Here is a 16,945-nt window from a genome sequence, read left to right as displayed (position 1 = left end):
GCTGTTATGAAATGTTAAGCTTACTGGAGACAGACATTAAAAAAAAATATGTGTGTGTGTGTGTGTATATATATATATATATATATATATATTTACATATTGTGATAAGTGCTATAAAGTAATGAACAAGGTGCCGTCGAAGAAAATAATAGGGGATCAGAAGGGCAAAATAAGTAAAAGGGATTAGGAGGTACAATTTTAGAGTTACAACATAAGTCACAGGGATAAAAAGTACAACATAGGAATATAGTCAATAATGGTAACAACTTTGTATGGTGACTACACTTATAATAATTTCATAATGTATACAAATATGAATCACTATGTTGTATACCTGAAACTAATATCTTATATCAATTATTCTTCAATAAAAAAAGAAAAGACTAAGAGGAGATCACTTTAGATTCAGTGATGAAAGAAGGACTCTCTGACATGGTATTAAAATGGCGGCTAGAGGATTAGAAATTCCTTGCCTTAATAAAGTTGGGAAATAGTGTTTCAGTTATAGAAGCAGTATACATAGAAACTTAGAGGCACGAGGAGCTTGACCAGTCAGAAAAATTGAAAGAAGGCCCATGTAGTTGGACTATACTGAGGGAGGGAGAATAGCTTGAAGTGATGTGGGCCAGTTGAATAGAGACTAGCCGAAACTGGGCTTTGTAAGTCATGTTTAAGAGTTTGATTTTATACAAAGTGTTTGGGGAAAGAGGTGGAAAGTTTTAAGCTGGGAATGACATGGTCCATTTTTATGTTTTATTTTATCATTTTTTTTAAAGATTTTATTTATTCATGAGAGACATAGAGGGGGTGGGGGCAGAGACACAGGCAGAGGGAGAAGCAGGCTCCATGCAGGGAGCCCGACATGGGACTTGATCCCGGGTCTCCAGGATCATGCTCTGAGCCGAAGACGGCACTAAACCGCTGAGCCACCTGGGCTGCCCCATTTTTATGTTTTAAAAAAGATCATTCTAAAAAAATAAAAAATAAAAAAGATCATTTTGACTTCAGTATGCAGAAAAGATAGGAAAATGCTGGAAGAGAAGTTGGATGACACTTAGGGAAGATAATGTATTTCAGTGTTTACGGTCGGTGCTGGCTTAGGTTAAGAGTGTGGCAGTAGACAAGGAGTAGATTTGAGAAATGTGTTTGAGCTACAAGTGCCAGATTTGATGGTTGGATGTTGGAAGATAGTGGAGAGGGAGGTGTCAGGAATGACTCCCAAGTTTCCTGTATGAGTGAACTGGTATGCCATATCTTGAGGGTATGTGTGTGTGTTTGTGTGTAAGTAAGAGAGAGAAAAAACATTCAGAAACGTGGTCTGGGTTGGAGATACACATTTGGGAGTTGTTCCACGTAGGGAATATTTAAAGTTTTGCGAATGAGCAAGAGGGAGAGGGAGGAAATCATAGGGCGCAGCCTGTGATTGGGACAAATTACAACACTTTGTAATTGATTCCTTTTTTTCTTAACATTAGACATTAGAAAAGGTTTAACGTTAGCCTTCTAAAATCAGTCTCATTTGCACTCAGATAAACTTTCTTAGCAGGAGAGAAAGGGATAGAGTTACTGCTACCTGGGAGGGTGGGGGATGAAAGAGGAGAGGGAGGGGCTCAGGGATTTATGTGGTCTCCAGATTATTTTATTTCTAGAGCATATAGTATGCCTGTTATGAGTGTTTCTCAGCCTTCATGTGTATACCAGAGAAAAAAGTTTGATAGCTTCTGATTCATAGGTTAAAGTTTACGGTAAATCTGAAATTTTCCACAGTCTGGGCCCTGCCTGCCTATTGACACTCACACCACTCCCCTCCAACCTCCATGCATGTTATATTCTATTGTTATGATCATTAGCCCATAATTTCCTTTTTTCATGGAGCAAACAGACTAATAATTTAAGTCACTGTTTCAGAGAAAGCCTTCCCTGGCCTTTCCTTATATTCTCAGTATGCATTAATTATAGCAATTATTTTATGAAGTTTTACTCTTTCTTGGCTTGACTATATCCTCACCAAACTAATCTCTTTGATGGAAAGGATTGTTTTTTTTTTCTTTATATCTCTCTCTCTTTTTTTTTAAAGATTTTATTATTTATTTGAGAGAGAGATACAGCGAGAGAGAGCACAAGCAGGGGGCAGAAGGAGAAACAGACTCCCCATTGAGCAGGGAGCCTGACATGGGGCTTGATCCTAGCACCCTGGGATCATGATCTGAGCCAAAGGCATCTGTTTAACTCACTGAGCCACCCAGGTGCCCCTCTTTTTTTTTTTTTTTTTAAGATTTATTTATTTCATTTTTTAGAGAAAGAGAATGCAGGGGAGGGGCAAAGAGAATTTTTAAAGATTTTATTTATTCATAGATATGAAGATGTCTTTCTAGATCTATGTTATTTTATTTAAAATTTTTTAAAAAGATATTATTTATTCATGAGAGACACAGAAAGAGAGGCAGAGACACAGGCAGAGGGAGAAACAGGCTCCATGCAGGGAGCCAAACGTGGGACTTGATCCTAGGTCTCCGGGATCACACCCTGGTCTGAAGGCAGCGCTAAACTGCTGAGACACCTGGGCTGCCCTAGATCTATTTTAATAGGTAGTTAAAATATATTTTTTAGAAGTATGATAAGTGGATGATAAAAAATACTTTAGGATGGTAAAAAAATAAAAGTATGATAAGACAGTCTCTAAAGTATATATATATATATTTTTTTTAAGATTTATTTGTTGGAGAAAGAGCACATGAGTGAGTACACAAACTGAGCTGGGGGAAGGGCAGAGGGAGAGAAACTCTAGCAGACTACTGGGGGCTTGATCTCACCACCGTGAGATCATGACCTGACCTAAAGATGCTTAATGACTGAGCCCCCCAGGAGCCCTTAAAGTGTATTCTTTCTTATCAGTGCCAATGCTTGATATTTATTTAAAAGAAAGATTCAGCCTTTTGGCCAGAACCGCCATCTTTCAGTAATTCGCCAAAATGACTAACACAAAGGAAAAGAGGAGAGGTACCCGATATATGTTCTCTAGGCCTTTTAGAAAACATGGAGTTGTTCCTTTGGCCACATACATGGGAATCTATAAGAAAGGTGATATTGTGGACATCAAGGGAATGGGCACGGTTAAAAAATGAATGCCCCACAAATGTTACCATGGCAAAACTGGAAGAGTCTACAGTGTTACTCAGCATGCTGTTGGCACTGCTGTAAACAAACAAGGGCAAGATTTTTGCCAAGAGAATTAATGTCTGCATTGAACATATTAAACACTCAAAGAGCCAAGATGGCTTCCTGAAGTGTGTGAAGGAAAATGATCAGAAAAAGAAGGAAGCCAAAGAGAAAGGTACTTGGGTTCAACTGAAGCGCCAGCCTGCCCCACTCAAAGAAGCACACTTTGTGAGAACCAATGGAAAGGAGCCTGAACTGCTGGAACTCATTCCCTATGAATTCATGGCATGGTAAACATAAAGAAAATAAAAGACCTCAGGATTGTAAAAAAAGAAAAGGAAAGAGTCATGGTACTGAAGGAGTTAGAAGCTGATTTAATGGAATTGTTCCAGTTATTTGAATTAATATTTCTGTTAAATACCTGAGAATACTGTTTTATTTGGAACTGTTGGTAGTCAAAAAATGGATTAGAGATATTGTGAAACTTCACTGTAAATTCCTAGTCTACCAATTGATTTATACTGTGATTCAGTTTGTATTTCCTACATGCAAAATAGTAAAAAATAGCAGTTTTTGTATCTGTCAATTTTATAATCGTTTACTGCTCTGATAATGAGTGGAGATTTTTCATTTGATTTGAAGAGAAAATTAGATCATGAATTTATTCCAGTTTTTAAAAAATCAACCCAAATTAAAAAACAAAAATCTGACATTCTCCCTCCCAGTGGAAACTCTTGTGGGGGAGGGGAAACCTCTTATGAAGCTATTCTGCAAACTTCTTAGGGAATTTATTTGCCAGAGTGTGATAAAAAAACAAAAAACAAAAAACAGAACTATCCTTGGCGCATTGACATTTCATCGCATCAGCTTGTATACTGCATATTACTTAGAAACTGCATGCTTAGCTTTCTAATGAAAGACTTTTATTTCTTTTTTTTTTTTTATAGGAATATATTTGTCCCAGATGTGAATCAGGCTTTATTGAAGAAGTGACAGATGATTCCAGGTATTGTACAAGCTTGTGAATAAATCTGGCATTCTTTTATCAAAGTTATTTTCTATCAGCATTGACTGAATGAATAGAAAAAAATGTGTTTTATAACTTATGCTCTCTGCTGAGAGAGAGAGAGATGGAGGAAGGGAATGAAGAAGGGTAATAAAAATGGGAAAATTTGGGATAAGATGTGATAATGGGTGTGATGAGATCCACTGCTTCTGATTGTGGCATTCCTTTGAAAATTTTATATCCATATCAAAGTAACTCTTCGTAAGTTTTCACTTATTTTCTGAATCTTTGGTGTTCTTTTAGATTATTGCGTGGTTTTAATGACCACTCTGTTGCCTAAAGGTAAATCTCTGTTATACCTCATTGGTTGGCTGGGGAGAGACTTCTGACAAAGATATCTAATAAGGTTAGTCTAGCCAGGGAAACTGCTTTGAGGAAGCCTCAGGGTCCTAATTCATACTAAAATTACGGTAGTCAAACTTATGCCATCTTATCGCTATAATATTCATTGGGTTCATAATGCTTGAAATTATGATGTACTACTTACTAAAGATGTAAAACTTATAAAAGGGGGAACTATTTCTGAAAGTGATAGTATTTTGTATTCTTGATTAATACAAATAAGACTATAAAACTTAATGAAAAGTAGAATAGCATTGGTAGGATGGCTTTTTTTGGCTGAACATAATGGCACATTTGTTCTTTTGTGGATATATGGTTAGGCAGTGGTTGGACAATTGAAGAAATATGACTGGATAGAAAGAATCTGAAGCTTCTTTTAATCTTGGAGTGACTTTGGAGATTTTAATGGCGGTAAATAATTCCTTTACTATTGCTGTTGGCAGACTCTAAAGTTGAAGGTCCCTTCCACAACCAGGAAAAACTACACATTTTACAGTATGTACTATTAGTTTAACTTTATTAATGATTGGTAATTATACATATAAATGAACTGGAGCTTCTGGGGCAGTATATGGCATGGGATCAAGTTCGGTACAAATACATGGTGATCTAATAATCTTGGTTTTAAATAACGCAATACCAGCTCTAAAACTATAGGATTAGCATGACAGCAAAATGAGCAATTTTGTATGAATGGCGTGCTAATTTGGGGGCAGCTTTTTATTTGTGCTGTCATAATGGCATCAAATACTTCAAACACTTATGCTCTGCATGTGTTATTATTATTATTTTTTAAGATTTTATTTATTCATGAGAGAGAGAGAGAGGCAGAAATGAGAAGCAGGCTCCATGCAGGGAGCCTGATGTGGGACTTGATCCTAGGACCCCAGGATCATGCCCTGGGCTAAAGGCAGGCACTAAACCGCTGAGCCACCCAGGGATCCCTCTGCATGTGTTAAATAAAGAGCGTATTGGTTGTTGGGAGGCAGTTAATGTGCTTATTATTTTTTTCTAACTTTTTAAGTGGTAATATTGGCTTCTTTAGCCCTGTATGCAGTATGGTTATAAATGTAGATAGTAATTAACTGCAGGATGAGTCTCTTTATGGAAGGGAACTATGAATTTTATGGATCCTGCTTTCACTGGAGTTAATTCTTTTATTTGTGCCTTTGTAGGTCAGAGGTTGTCCTGTTTGCTATTGGTAGCAAATACTCAAATGTACAGATTATATTTTTTGAAAGATCAGTGTTTTAAATGGTTGAAGAAATCTTTTTCTTAGAATCAGTAGCTTAGAGTTAGCATGGTATTCCCTTTCTATAAAGTTCATAAACATTTGCTGATTTGAATACGTAGAGATTACAGTGGTGAGAAGTTAGTGGTAAAAATTAATGAGAGGCGGTCCTTACATGTAAATATTGGAAAATGGGCTTCATATGCTGCTAGACTTTGATCAGAGGAGCATCTTGTAAGTTTTCTTAAGCTTTGTAATGTGGTAGTATTTATTATCCCTTCTCTATGATTAGCCCTTTCTTTAACTTTTAAAATATGGAAGAATTTTAAGGAAAGGGAATACTGAGGAAGTTTTAGGGGGAGCAGAACTGTAAAAGATAGAGTTGATAGCTTTAATTACCAAGGATATATGAATTCCTGAAATGATGTAGTAAAAAGCAGGAAGGAGCCCGGAAGCCTGTCTGGTTAGGCTTGAGCGATAAAATGGATACACAGTGGTAGTTAAATTATTTACTTGTTTAGCATAAATGTGCCAGTACTTCTGGGCTTGTTCTACATTTGAAGTGTTTTTAACTTCTGAAACAAATGCAAGTGTTAAATGGTTTCTAATTAGTGAAAAAGGCCTGAGCATGACTGCATAGAGAATGGCATTAGCTTTGCTTTTTCACTTTTGGTTCCAGACTAACCAAAGTGTGTTTGTTTCCTCAATGAGCTGGTGCCTGCACTGGTGTTCTGAAAATAAAAGCTATCTGTAGTAGTTTGTAGACTTGTATTTGGGGTGAGTGTGTGTACATGTTCATAGACTTTCTCTTGAAGTAAAAGTGATATCTATTCTTTCCATTCCTTTCTCCACAAAATGTTAGCCATTTTCCTCTCTTTTTTTTTGCAGATTTCATGGGACAACGGGACCTAATATTTCTCCCCAGTCTCCAAGAATAGTTCTTATTGTTATTTATTGTTTACACATCTTTTTTTTTTTTTTTTTTATGTAATCTCTACACCCAGTGTAGGGCTGAAACTTAGAACCCTGAGATCAAGAGTCACATACTCTTCGAAATGAGTCAGCCAGGTGCCCCTGTTGATGCATTCAACATTAACTCAACAACCTTTATTTTCAATTTATCATTACAGGATATGACATTTTAGGGTTTTCAAAAGTGATGAGTGCTCTGTACAATATCTGACACACAGTAAACACTTCATATATATTTGTGGTATTAATACAGTCCTTACTCTCTGGATTTATATTTATGAAAGGAGGGAGAGCATTAGAAGTGGATGAGACAAATTCTAGATATTTATAATAAGGTAGAATTTAGAATCAGAGTCAGTGCAGAGGGGTGTGAATCCTTATTTGGTTGATGAGTTCAGAAAAGACTTAGTGAATGGAGGAGGTAGCATTTGAGATGGGCCTTGAAGGATGGGTAGGATAATAAAAAAATAGGATAAACTATCAGAAGAAAAAATATTTATTGAGATCTTTTATAATGTGCTAATAACTATAGTACTAGACCCCTTGTAGTACTATATTTAATCATTCCCAAGTAGGCATGGGATCAAGTAGGCTCAAATGCTGTGTTCCTCTGATGGTTGAATGATTTTTTTAGTGAAACGTTATTTTGAGAATCTTGTTTCATTTCTTTGCCTCCTGGAGAATAAATGTTTATCTTCTCTGCTAGGTCAAATTTAAATGGCATACTGGCTTTGGTCCTTCTTCCTACTCTATGGTGGCCCCACTTTCCAATTTTTCACTTGATTTATACTTGATTTTGTAGTTTGTTATAATATTTTTCATAGATTAATCTACATGCCAGTTCTTCATAATTTCCTTCATAGGTGTCACATTGGGATGACTTATTTTTCCTTATTGGGCTTTGTTCTCATTGTACCATTCTATATATAGCTTCTGGGAGGGAAGCTTGTTCCTAGGAATAGAATCAGTACTCATTCCTTTTTCTCTTCAGTTTTTTAGGTGGTGGTGGCAGCCGGATAGACAATAGCACATCAACACATTTTGCAGAGGTAAGTTTTCTTTTGACTGTAGGGATTCTGTAGGTCATGGGTGGATGGATGTTAAAATCATGACGATTTTCACCTCCCAGTGCAGTAAAACATCAGAATGTATAAGAAAAATGTGAACAAGAGTAGCTCTTAGAAAGATTTTGTGTTTTTAGTAGTTGGGCCTTTGGTATGTTACTTTTGGTAAACCCTTGATTAAGAGAGGACCTCCTTGATCTATGCTGTTGTAAACCTGGTGGTGTATTCAACTTCCTTAATTGTGTGTGTGTTATGAAAAAAGTTTGTGTTATTTGTGAAATACAGTGCTATACACTGTGCTTTGGTGATGTGACAGCCAAGTAAAGAGCAGAAGAGAATTGAGTTGTAAGTGAAGTCACATTCAGCTTTACACAGAGGTACTGGATTTTGGAGATTGCCTCTAACAAACATGGTGGTTTGGTATGACTGGAATTGAGGGCTAGATTAAGGATATGGTATTTATTTGCCTTCCAGATCTCAAGGTGAGACCTGTAATTAATTTCTAACTCTATATGTAATGTAGTGTCTTTATTTTTTGGGGAAAAAATTTTTAACTATGATTTGAAAATAAGGTATTAGTTTGCATCTTGGAATCCTTTTACATTAAATTCAGAGTAATTTTCTTTTTTGTTTTAGTCATTGACTTAAAATCTCTAGTTTTTGTTGTGTGGTTTTTTTTTTTCTTTAACCATTTTTAATTGTACAAGTAAGTGGCATTAAATGCTCTGTTTTTAATCATTTAGAGACCATACCCCATAAAGGACAGACCATCTATTTCACCCTACAGGAAACACTGGTTTGATTTTGCTTCTGTTGCCACACAACTTGGTTGGCTTTAGAAAGCTAATAGATACTAAAAGAAAAAAAATTAAATCCCATAATCATGATTTTGTGTGCGTGTGTTTCAGAATCATATTAGTCTTTTCTAGAGATATCTCAGCTAAGAGCTAGCAGAATTTTTTGATATTTATTTGTGTGTAAATTAAAACTATTAGCAGTGCATTAGACAATTGGTATTCACTAAGGAGCTCATAAAACCCTAAGCTGCTCTCCTTTATCCTCTGAAAATTATCTTAAGACCTATGGCCCCCCAGATTTATATGTTATTAGAATTATAGCCAGGAAGCATGACAAAATGTTTGAGTATTTTCTTTTACTTATGTCTGTGTACTTCTTAATATCCAGTATTAAGTTTTTTTTTTTTTTTTTATTAACTCTGAGGTGCCTTAATACATGAGCCAATTAGAGTGTGCTTTACAAAACATTTCATGTCTTTGAACTCCCATTTTTATTTTCTCATTTTGATGGATTGAAAAACATTATTTAAAATTTACTATGCTTCCCAGGCCTGGAAGCCTTTCTGATTTTATTATGTATTTCCCCGTGTGTGCTATTCCTGATAACACAGATTGTCACTTATTGATTATACATATGCTGAAGAAACTTCATTTGATTTTCTGTAAATGTTAGTTCTCTTAAGAAATGGAAAAAACATTGGTCTGTCAGTTTTATAGATATGACTCACCAGGGGAGATGCATTAAGAAGAAAAATAAATGCAGGTAGTCATTTTCCTAACTTTAGTAATGCTAAGTCTGTCACTGATGGCATTAGTTATCCTTCAGGTGTTAAAGTAATTTTGCTGAGTCATAGCCTGTGGTTTCTTGTCCCTTAGAGTTTATAGCAAGGGCAAGATTATGCCCAGTTTTCCCTCTGTGGAATTCCCTTGTCATCATGCCTGTGTATGTCATTTTTTCCTTTTTAAATTATATTTTGCATTTAAAAAAAATAGAAAAGAATCTTTGTTTTTAATTTCATTTATTTATTCATGAGAGACAGAGAGAGAGGCAGAGACACAGGCAGAGGGAGAAAGCAGGCTCCATGTGGGGAGCCCAATGTGGGACTCGATCCTGGGACCCCAGGGTCACTACCTGAGCCAAAGGCAGACGCTCAACTGCTGAGCCACCCAGGAGTCCCAAGAATTTGTCTTTATGGTATTATAGAAATTGTCAGGGATTTAAATCAATCAGCTTCTTAGCTGAATGTTTTATATACAGCATTCTGCTGGAAGTAGGGGCAAGAAGCAAATGTTATGGTTGCCTTGCCTGCAAGGAACTTAAAAATGTACTTGTGGAACAAGTGCCAACACATGAAACAAATAAGAAAACAACAAAGATTATAGAGTGTGATAAGCTTATTATGTATGTATGTAAGAAGTACAGTAGAAGGGAGAGATTGGTGGGCTCCAGTCTCTGGAAAGGCTAAAGTGTTTAGGAGGAGAGGTCCAATGACATAGTAGTATGCCTGGGGCAGGATTGCCTGCATTCAATCCTGGGCCCACCACTTAACTGGCTATGTAACTGGGCAGAATTACTGAGAATCTGTTTCTTTGTAAATTGGGGAAAGTAATATCTACCTCATAGGGGTGTGAGGATTAAATGAATTAATACATGCTAGGTATGTAGGTCAATGTGCCTTCCATGCAGTGAGTTTTAACATATTTTAGCCATTACTAAAACTTCATGGAAAAGGTAAAACCCTAGGGCACCTGGGTGGCTCATTCGTTAAGTGTCTGCCTTCAGGTCAGGTCATGATCATGGGGTCCTGGGATTGAACCCTTTATCGGGCTCATTACTCCACAGGGAGTCTGCTTCTCCCTCTCCCTGCCGCTCTCCCTGCTTGTGCGCTCTCTCTTTCTGTGTAAAATAAATAAAATCTTTAAAAAATAAAGAAAGGAAAAAAAAAAAAAACTCCTTCATGGGGAAATTAAAACAAGACATTGGGTATTGGAACCTGACAGCAAAGATTGAATTTAGATATAGAATGAGGTGAGAAAAACTACCTCAAAATAATATTCATAAGCTATAAGGTTTTATACTCATGTCCCTGGATAAAACACTTACAAAACTATGAATAGAAACTAAAGCTATTTTCCTTTTCCACATTTTAGTTTGTAATTTCAGCAAAAGCTTATACTCAATTTTGTTCTGTTTTCTTTCAGCCAGGGTTGCTTGTACAAAGAAGAGCTTATTTTCTGAATTCTTAAAATACTAGATATGTTAGAAGAGCCTTAGTCCAAGCAAAACTTTTAACAAAATCAGTATTGATTTAAAACAATTTTTTTATAAGTGGATCTGGGGTGGGGAGATAGAGTGGGTGAAGTTGGAGTGAGGATGGGAGAAGGGTTACCAGTTAAATGGGAACTTTGAGTATCATGTGAGGGTCATTGGAGAATGAATCTAAAAATATTGCTAGCAGTTTATAGAAAGGAAGGCTATTGCTGTATAGAGGTTCCTGATGGTAACCTGGGGAATTGAGCCCATGTCTACCTGAGGGTTTCATTGATTACTGGAAAGCTTCTGACTGTGACCTTGTACCTGTGAGACATCTGATCCTAGAGTCTCAGCTTACCTAAATGGATCACTTCAGTGCAAGAGTGGCTGTGGCTGCTGCCTCCAATTAGCAGAATATAGATAGATGGCTTCCTAGAAACAGAACTCCCAGGTATACCACAAGAGGGTAGGGTGCTCTGAGCAGTCTGGTTTATGTTTATTTAAATAAAATTTCTTTCTTTTTTTTTTTTTTTTTAGATTTTATTTATTTATTTGAGGGAATGCAGGGCAATTGAGAAAGAGAGCACGAGCTGAGGGGAGAGGGAGAAGCAGACTCCCACTGAGCAGGTAGCCTGATTTGGGGCTATATCCCAGGACCCTGGGATCATGACCTGAGCTGAAGGCAGATGCTTAACTGACTGAGCCACCCAGGCGCCCCTAAATAAAATTTGTTTTGGTACACGATGTAGCATTATAATGACAATAAAAAGGTATTAAAAACATCTGAAGTCCCACTATTCCAAGCGTTCCTTTTCTCCACACATTTCCTTTCAGGTTTTATCTTGAGTCATTGGTACCAAAAGATTCTATAACAATAGTAAGATTTTTTAAAAATGAAAAATTTGTGTCCTCATTATCTTATTTTAGCTTTATGTTTTTGCATGTATTTTACATTTTTTGCATGCATGATTACATAACGGTTTTCAGAGGCATTCACAGAGTATACCATATTGTGTCTCTGCTTTTTAACATTTAATAGGATTATGTCAAACATCTTTTTTGTCTCTTTGTAGTTAAAAGAATTATAAATTTTATGAGTTCATATTGTTTTATGTTTGTACTGTACTTATTAAACTGTTATCTTAAACATGTCTGGTTATATGTTATAGTTGATTGTTGATTGTATCTCTTCTCTCCACCTCTGAATCTATAGAAGCCAGACAGATGGATATAAAAATTTAGCTTTATTCAATCTAGTAAAAAGAAGTTAAAGATTATAAATCATTCTTCTCCAGGCTAACCATCCTTTATATGTTTTGCTATTGTCAGTCTCAACCAGAGAGCTTGCACTCAGATCCCTGGTAGAGTTTGGGTTCTTTGAGCAGTTGCAACCTGGCTTGAATGTTAGAGTTTGAATTAATTCAACCAAATCTTTCATATGTTTCATTTTTTAGTATGAAGACTTAAACAGGCTCATTTCACGGTACATGCTTCATATCCAGTCAGTTTGGAAATGTCAAGTAAAACTTCTGAGCTTTTCACAGTTGTTCAAAAAATAACTCTGTTTCCATAATTGAGTGCATACTAAGTTCACACCAATAATGCTGTTGTCAAGCAAGGACCACAAACTTAATGATAACTAAAGGAAGAAGGGTAAAAAAATATTCTTGGTGTCAGCTTTGCCAGTTTTCTGGTCAGTGAGTGCCAGTTGCCCAGAGTTCATGGCTTGTAAATTTAAACTCATTTGGGAAAAGGTACCTTTCAAGAAATTGTTTGTGGCGCAGTGTTTATATTACTGGAGGAATAGGGGATTGTATATCATATTTCTCTTTGTGAATGGCATTTGAGCTCTGTATTTTGGTAAAATTTAGGAATTTGCCATGGTTGCAACCATAGTTTTGAGATTTCTTTTTGAGGGCCCTTTCTTGCCTAGGCAGTATATTATAAAACTTCTGAATTTCCATTTACTTTTAAGTCTTATATTCCAAGCACCCCTGAGTTGATTTGAGGATGAGTTTCTTACTTTCAGTTATCCTCTCTGCTTCTTATAATCATTTACTGTTTTATTATTCTTTTTAAAAAAAAACTCTTCCAGTTTTTCCTTAATTTATTAAACAAATCTATTTCTGGGAGACCTTTTAAAGTTTTAGGTCTTTTATTTTTTATTATTTTTAAGTTTATTTAGTCATGAGAGACACACAGAGAGAGGCAGAGGCATAGGCAGAAGGAGAAGCAGGCTCCCTATGGGAAGCCCAATGCTGGACTTGGGACTTGAATTACAGGACCCCAGGATCACGACCTGAGCCAAAGGCAGACGCTCAACCACTGAGCCACCCAGGCATCCATTTTTAATTTTTTTTTCATTTTTAATTTTTTTAAAAAGAATTTACTTATTTGAGAGAGAATAGGGAAAGAGGGAGAAGCAGGTTCCCTTTTGAGCAGAGGACTTCCCCCACCCCCCAACATGGGGCTTGATTCTCAGAACCTTGGGATCATGACCTGAGCTGAAGGCAGATGCTTCATTGACTGAGCCACCCAGGCACTCAGTATAGGTCTTTTAAATTGTCCTCTTAGCTTTTAGGTTTACAATAATTTTATTCAACCTTCCACTTACCTCTAAGTAGAAGCTTTGTTTCTGTGGTACATGGGATCCCCATACTTCTTTGCCTGTTTGTTAATAAAAACTATCTCAAGATGAAGATATAGTTTTGGTGTTCAGTATCTAAAAACCAAGCATCAAGAATGAGCCTCTCTAAAAAGTTCTTTTGGGTTCATACACACTTCAAAATAAGATAAAGAGGTGTTTGGAGCTGCTAATCTAATTCCATTTAACTCTGCTGCCGATAACAGATTAAAGGTAGAATGCATCTACAGCCGTTATAATCATATAATAACCATATAATTATCTTCCAAAATGGGATACTTGTGAAAAGTTATACTAAAAATAATAAAAACTTTATAATTTTGTGGAAATTTATTTATTGGCCCAAAGATCAGTTTTGTTATGTTGGTGGATTTGTTAAACAATTGTGTTCAAACACTTTTTGAAAATAAAATTCTAGCAGGGGCATCTGGCTGGCTCAGTCAGAAGAGCATGTGAGTCTTGATCTCAGGGTTGTGAGTTTGAGCCCCATATTGGGTATAGAGATTACTTAAACAAACTTAACCCCCCCAATTCTAAAAAATAAAAGCAACTTAGTCCTTAAAACCCGACAGAGATATTACAAGAACAGAAAACTATGGACCAGTATCTTCTCATGAACATAGATGTGAAAGCCCTAAACAAAATTTTAGCAAACAGAACACAACAGTATATAAGAAGAGTTAGATATGCTCAAATGGGATTTAGTTCAGAAGTGAAATTTATTTCAGAATGTTAGTTCAACATTTGAAAAATCGAATAACATAATTCACCATGGTACACCATAAAAACCATACAGTCATCTCACTGGATGCCCATAAAGCATTTGACAAAAATCTAATATCAGCTTTTTTTTTTTTTTTTTTTTTGAGAGAGAGAGCGAGAGAGCGTGCACTTACAGGGGGGTGGTCAGAGGGAGAGAGAGAGAATCTTAAGCAGGCTCCACGGCCAGCACAGAACCCAACATGGGGCTTGATCTCATAACCCTGAGATCAAGACCTGAGCTGAAATCCAGAGTTGGATGCTTAACTGACTGAGCCACCCAGGTGCACCAACATCAATTTTTGATAAAAACTCTCAGCAAACTAAAATAGATGAGAACAGCCTTAATCATCTAAAATCCTACAACTGACATCATAATTGATGGTGAAACACAGTGTTTTTTAGCAAATCAGGAACAAGACCAGAATGTCTTTTCTTATCACTTGTATTTGACATTCTTTTGGAGGTTCTAGCCGGTGTATGAGGTAAGAGATAGGTAGAGACAGATATAAGTGGTATCCAGATTGGAAAGGAAGACATAAAACTGTCTAGTCACAGTTGGCATATTATGTTGATAACCTGATGGAATCTGTAAGGTTTAACAAGGTTACAGGATATAACAAAAACATACAAAATCATTTTTACATATTGGCAACAGTTGAAAAAATACTCAACTTTTAAATTGAAGTTAAAAAAATTTACAACAGTATACAGATATGAAATACTTCAAATTTCAGAAAAGATGTATAAGATCTGAACAGGAGAACTACAAAATGTTACTTAGAGAAATTGAAGAACAGCTAAATAAATAGAGAAATATGCCCCACTCAGGATCAACTTAATATTGTTGGGATGTCATTTATAATTCAATGTAATTCCAGTAAAAATCCCAGGCAGCTTTTTTTATAGAAATTGACAAGCAGATTCTAAAATACACTTGAAAATGCAAAGTATGTAGAATAGCTAAAGCTTCTTTGAAAAAAAAAAAGAAAAAAGTTAGAGGACTAATACTACTGATTTCAGAGCTTATTATAAAGCTACAGTAATCAAGACTGTGATGATTGCCACAAAGATCAAAAGACTAGAATACTCAGAGTCCAGAAACACACACATTATGGACAACTGATTTTGACAAAGGTACAAAGGCAATCCAGTAGTAAAAGAATGGCCTCTTAAATGTGCTGAAAGAGGGGCACCTTGGTGGCTCAGTGGTTGAGTGTCTGCCTTTAGCTCAGGGCGTGATCCTGGGGTCCTGGGATCAAGTCCTGCATCAGGCTCTCCACAGGGAACCTGCTTCTCCCTCTACCTGTGTCTCTGCCTCTCTCTCTGTATCTCTCATGAATACATAAATAGAATCTTTAAAATAAAATAATAATCTTTAAAATAAATATTTAAAATAAAAATCTAAAAATAAAATCTTTAAAATAAATAAATGCTGAAACATTTGTGTATTAACAGTACAATATGAGCTTAGATACATAACTTTAAACCGTATATAGAAATTAGCTCAAGAGATGGATAGTAGACCTAAATGTAAAACTTTATATAACTTGAAGAAGAAAACACAGGAGAAAATCTTTATAACCTTGGGTTAGGCAAAGATTTCTCAGATATGACACCAAAAGCATGATCCATAAAAGAAAAATTAATAAATTGGATATCATCTAAATTTAAAACTTCTACTCTTCTAAGTAAGAGTGAAAGGACAAGCCACAGTCTGGGAGAAAATATTTTCAGATCATTTATCTTATAAAGAACTTGTATCCAGGCTATGTAAAGAACTCTTCAAATAGAATAATAAGAAAACAACCCATTTTTTGAAAATGAGAAAAGACTTGAACAATTCGCTTCACCAAAAAAGATACATAGATGGCAAATAAGCGCGCAAAAAATTTTCAACATCAAAAAAAAAGAAAGAAAGAAAGAAAGAAATGCTCGACATCATTAATCATTAGGAAAATGTAAGTTAAAACCACAACGAAATACCACTGTACAACTATCTTGGATGGCTAAAATTTGAAAGACTGACCCTTACTAATGGCTGTTGGAACAACTGAAATGGACTGTAAAAATGGTACAATCACTTTAAAAAACACACTAGCTGTTTTTTTAAAAAAAGTGCACCTATAATTATGTATGCAAATGTTCACAGCAACTTTACTTCTAATAGCTAAAAATTAGAAACATCCCAAATATCCATCCATCAAAGGTAGGTGGATAGACAAATTGTGGTATAGTCATATTATGGAATACTACTTAGCAATATAAAGTGTATGGAATACTACTCACTATAAACCATTGATACATGTAAAAATATGGATGAATGTCAAAATAATTGAGTAAAAGAAGCCAGAGTACGTACAATGTGATCTTTTTTTACATGCAATTCTAGAAAATACAAAATTCTAGAAAATGCAAACCAGAGAAATACCAGTGAATGCTTAGGGTCAGGCGAGGCAGGAGGAAGGGATTACCTAGGGACACTAGAAAACTTTTAGAAGTGATGAGTGTTCCGTATCTTGATTTAATGTTTTCATCAAGTTGCTTGTGAACCTTTTCAAAATGGTACTCTCAATTCATTGATCTCTGATCTCTGTGAGACTATAATGTTTTTTAAGATATAATTCATATACCTTGTAATTTAACCTTTTAAAGTG

The 16,945-nt window shown here is 35.8% G+C and overlaps 1 protein-coding gene across 2 annotated transcripts in view; it reads left to right on the top strand.

Annotated features, from left to right (window-relative positions):
• RNF115 (ring finger protein 115) overlaps positions 1 to 16,945 on the top strand; it is a 70,526-nt gene that overhangs the window by 21,627 nt on the left and 31,954 nt on the right. The window contains exons 2-4 of one of the 2 annotated variants that reach the window (XM_025453256.3): positions 4,107 to 4,165; positions 5,011 to 5,062; positions 7,762 to 7,819. In XM_025453256.3, the coding sequence (XP_025309041.1) occupies positions 4,156 to 4,165; positions 5,011 to 5,062; positions 7,762 to 7,819 (120 nt within the window). In that variant the 5' untranslated portion in view covers positions 4,107 to 4,155. The remainder of the gene's footprint in view (positions 1 to 4,106; positions 4,166 to 5,010; positions 5,063 to 7,761; positions 7,820 to 16,945) is intronic. The other variant, XM_025453255.3, reaches the window with a different exon arrangement.

The sequence above is a fragment of the Canis lupus genome, chromosome 17 (genome assembly GCF_003254725.2).
Source record: "Canis lupus dingo isolate Sandy chromosome 17, ASM325472v2, whole genome shotgun sequence".
NCBI lineage: Eukaryota > Metazoa > Chordata > Mammalia > Carnivora > Canidae > Canis > Canis lupus.
The sequence above is the reverse complement of the archived record's forward strand: the minus strand, read 5'-3'. Positions and strand labels throughout refer to the sequence as shown.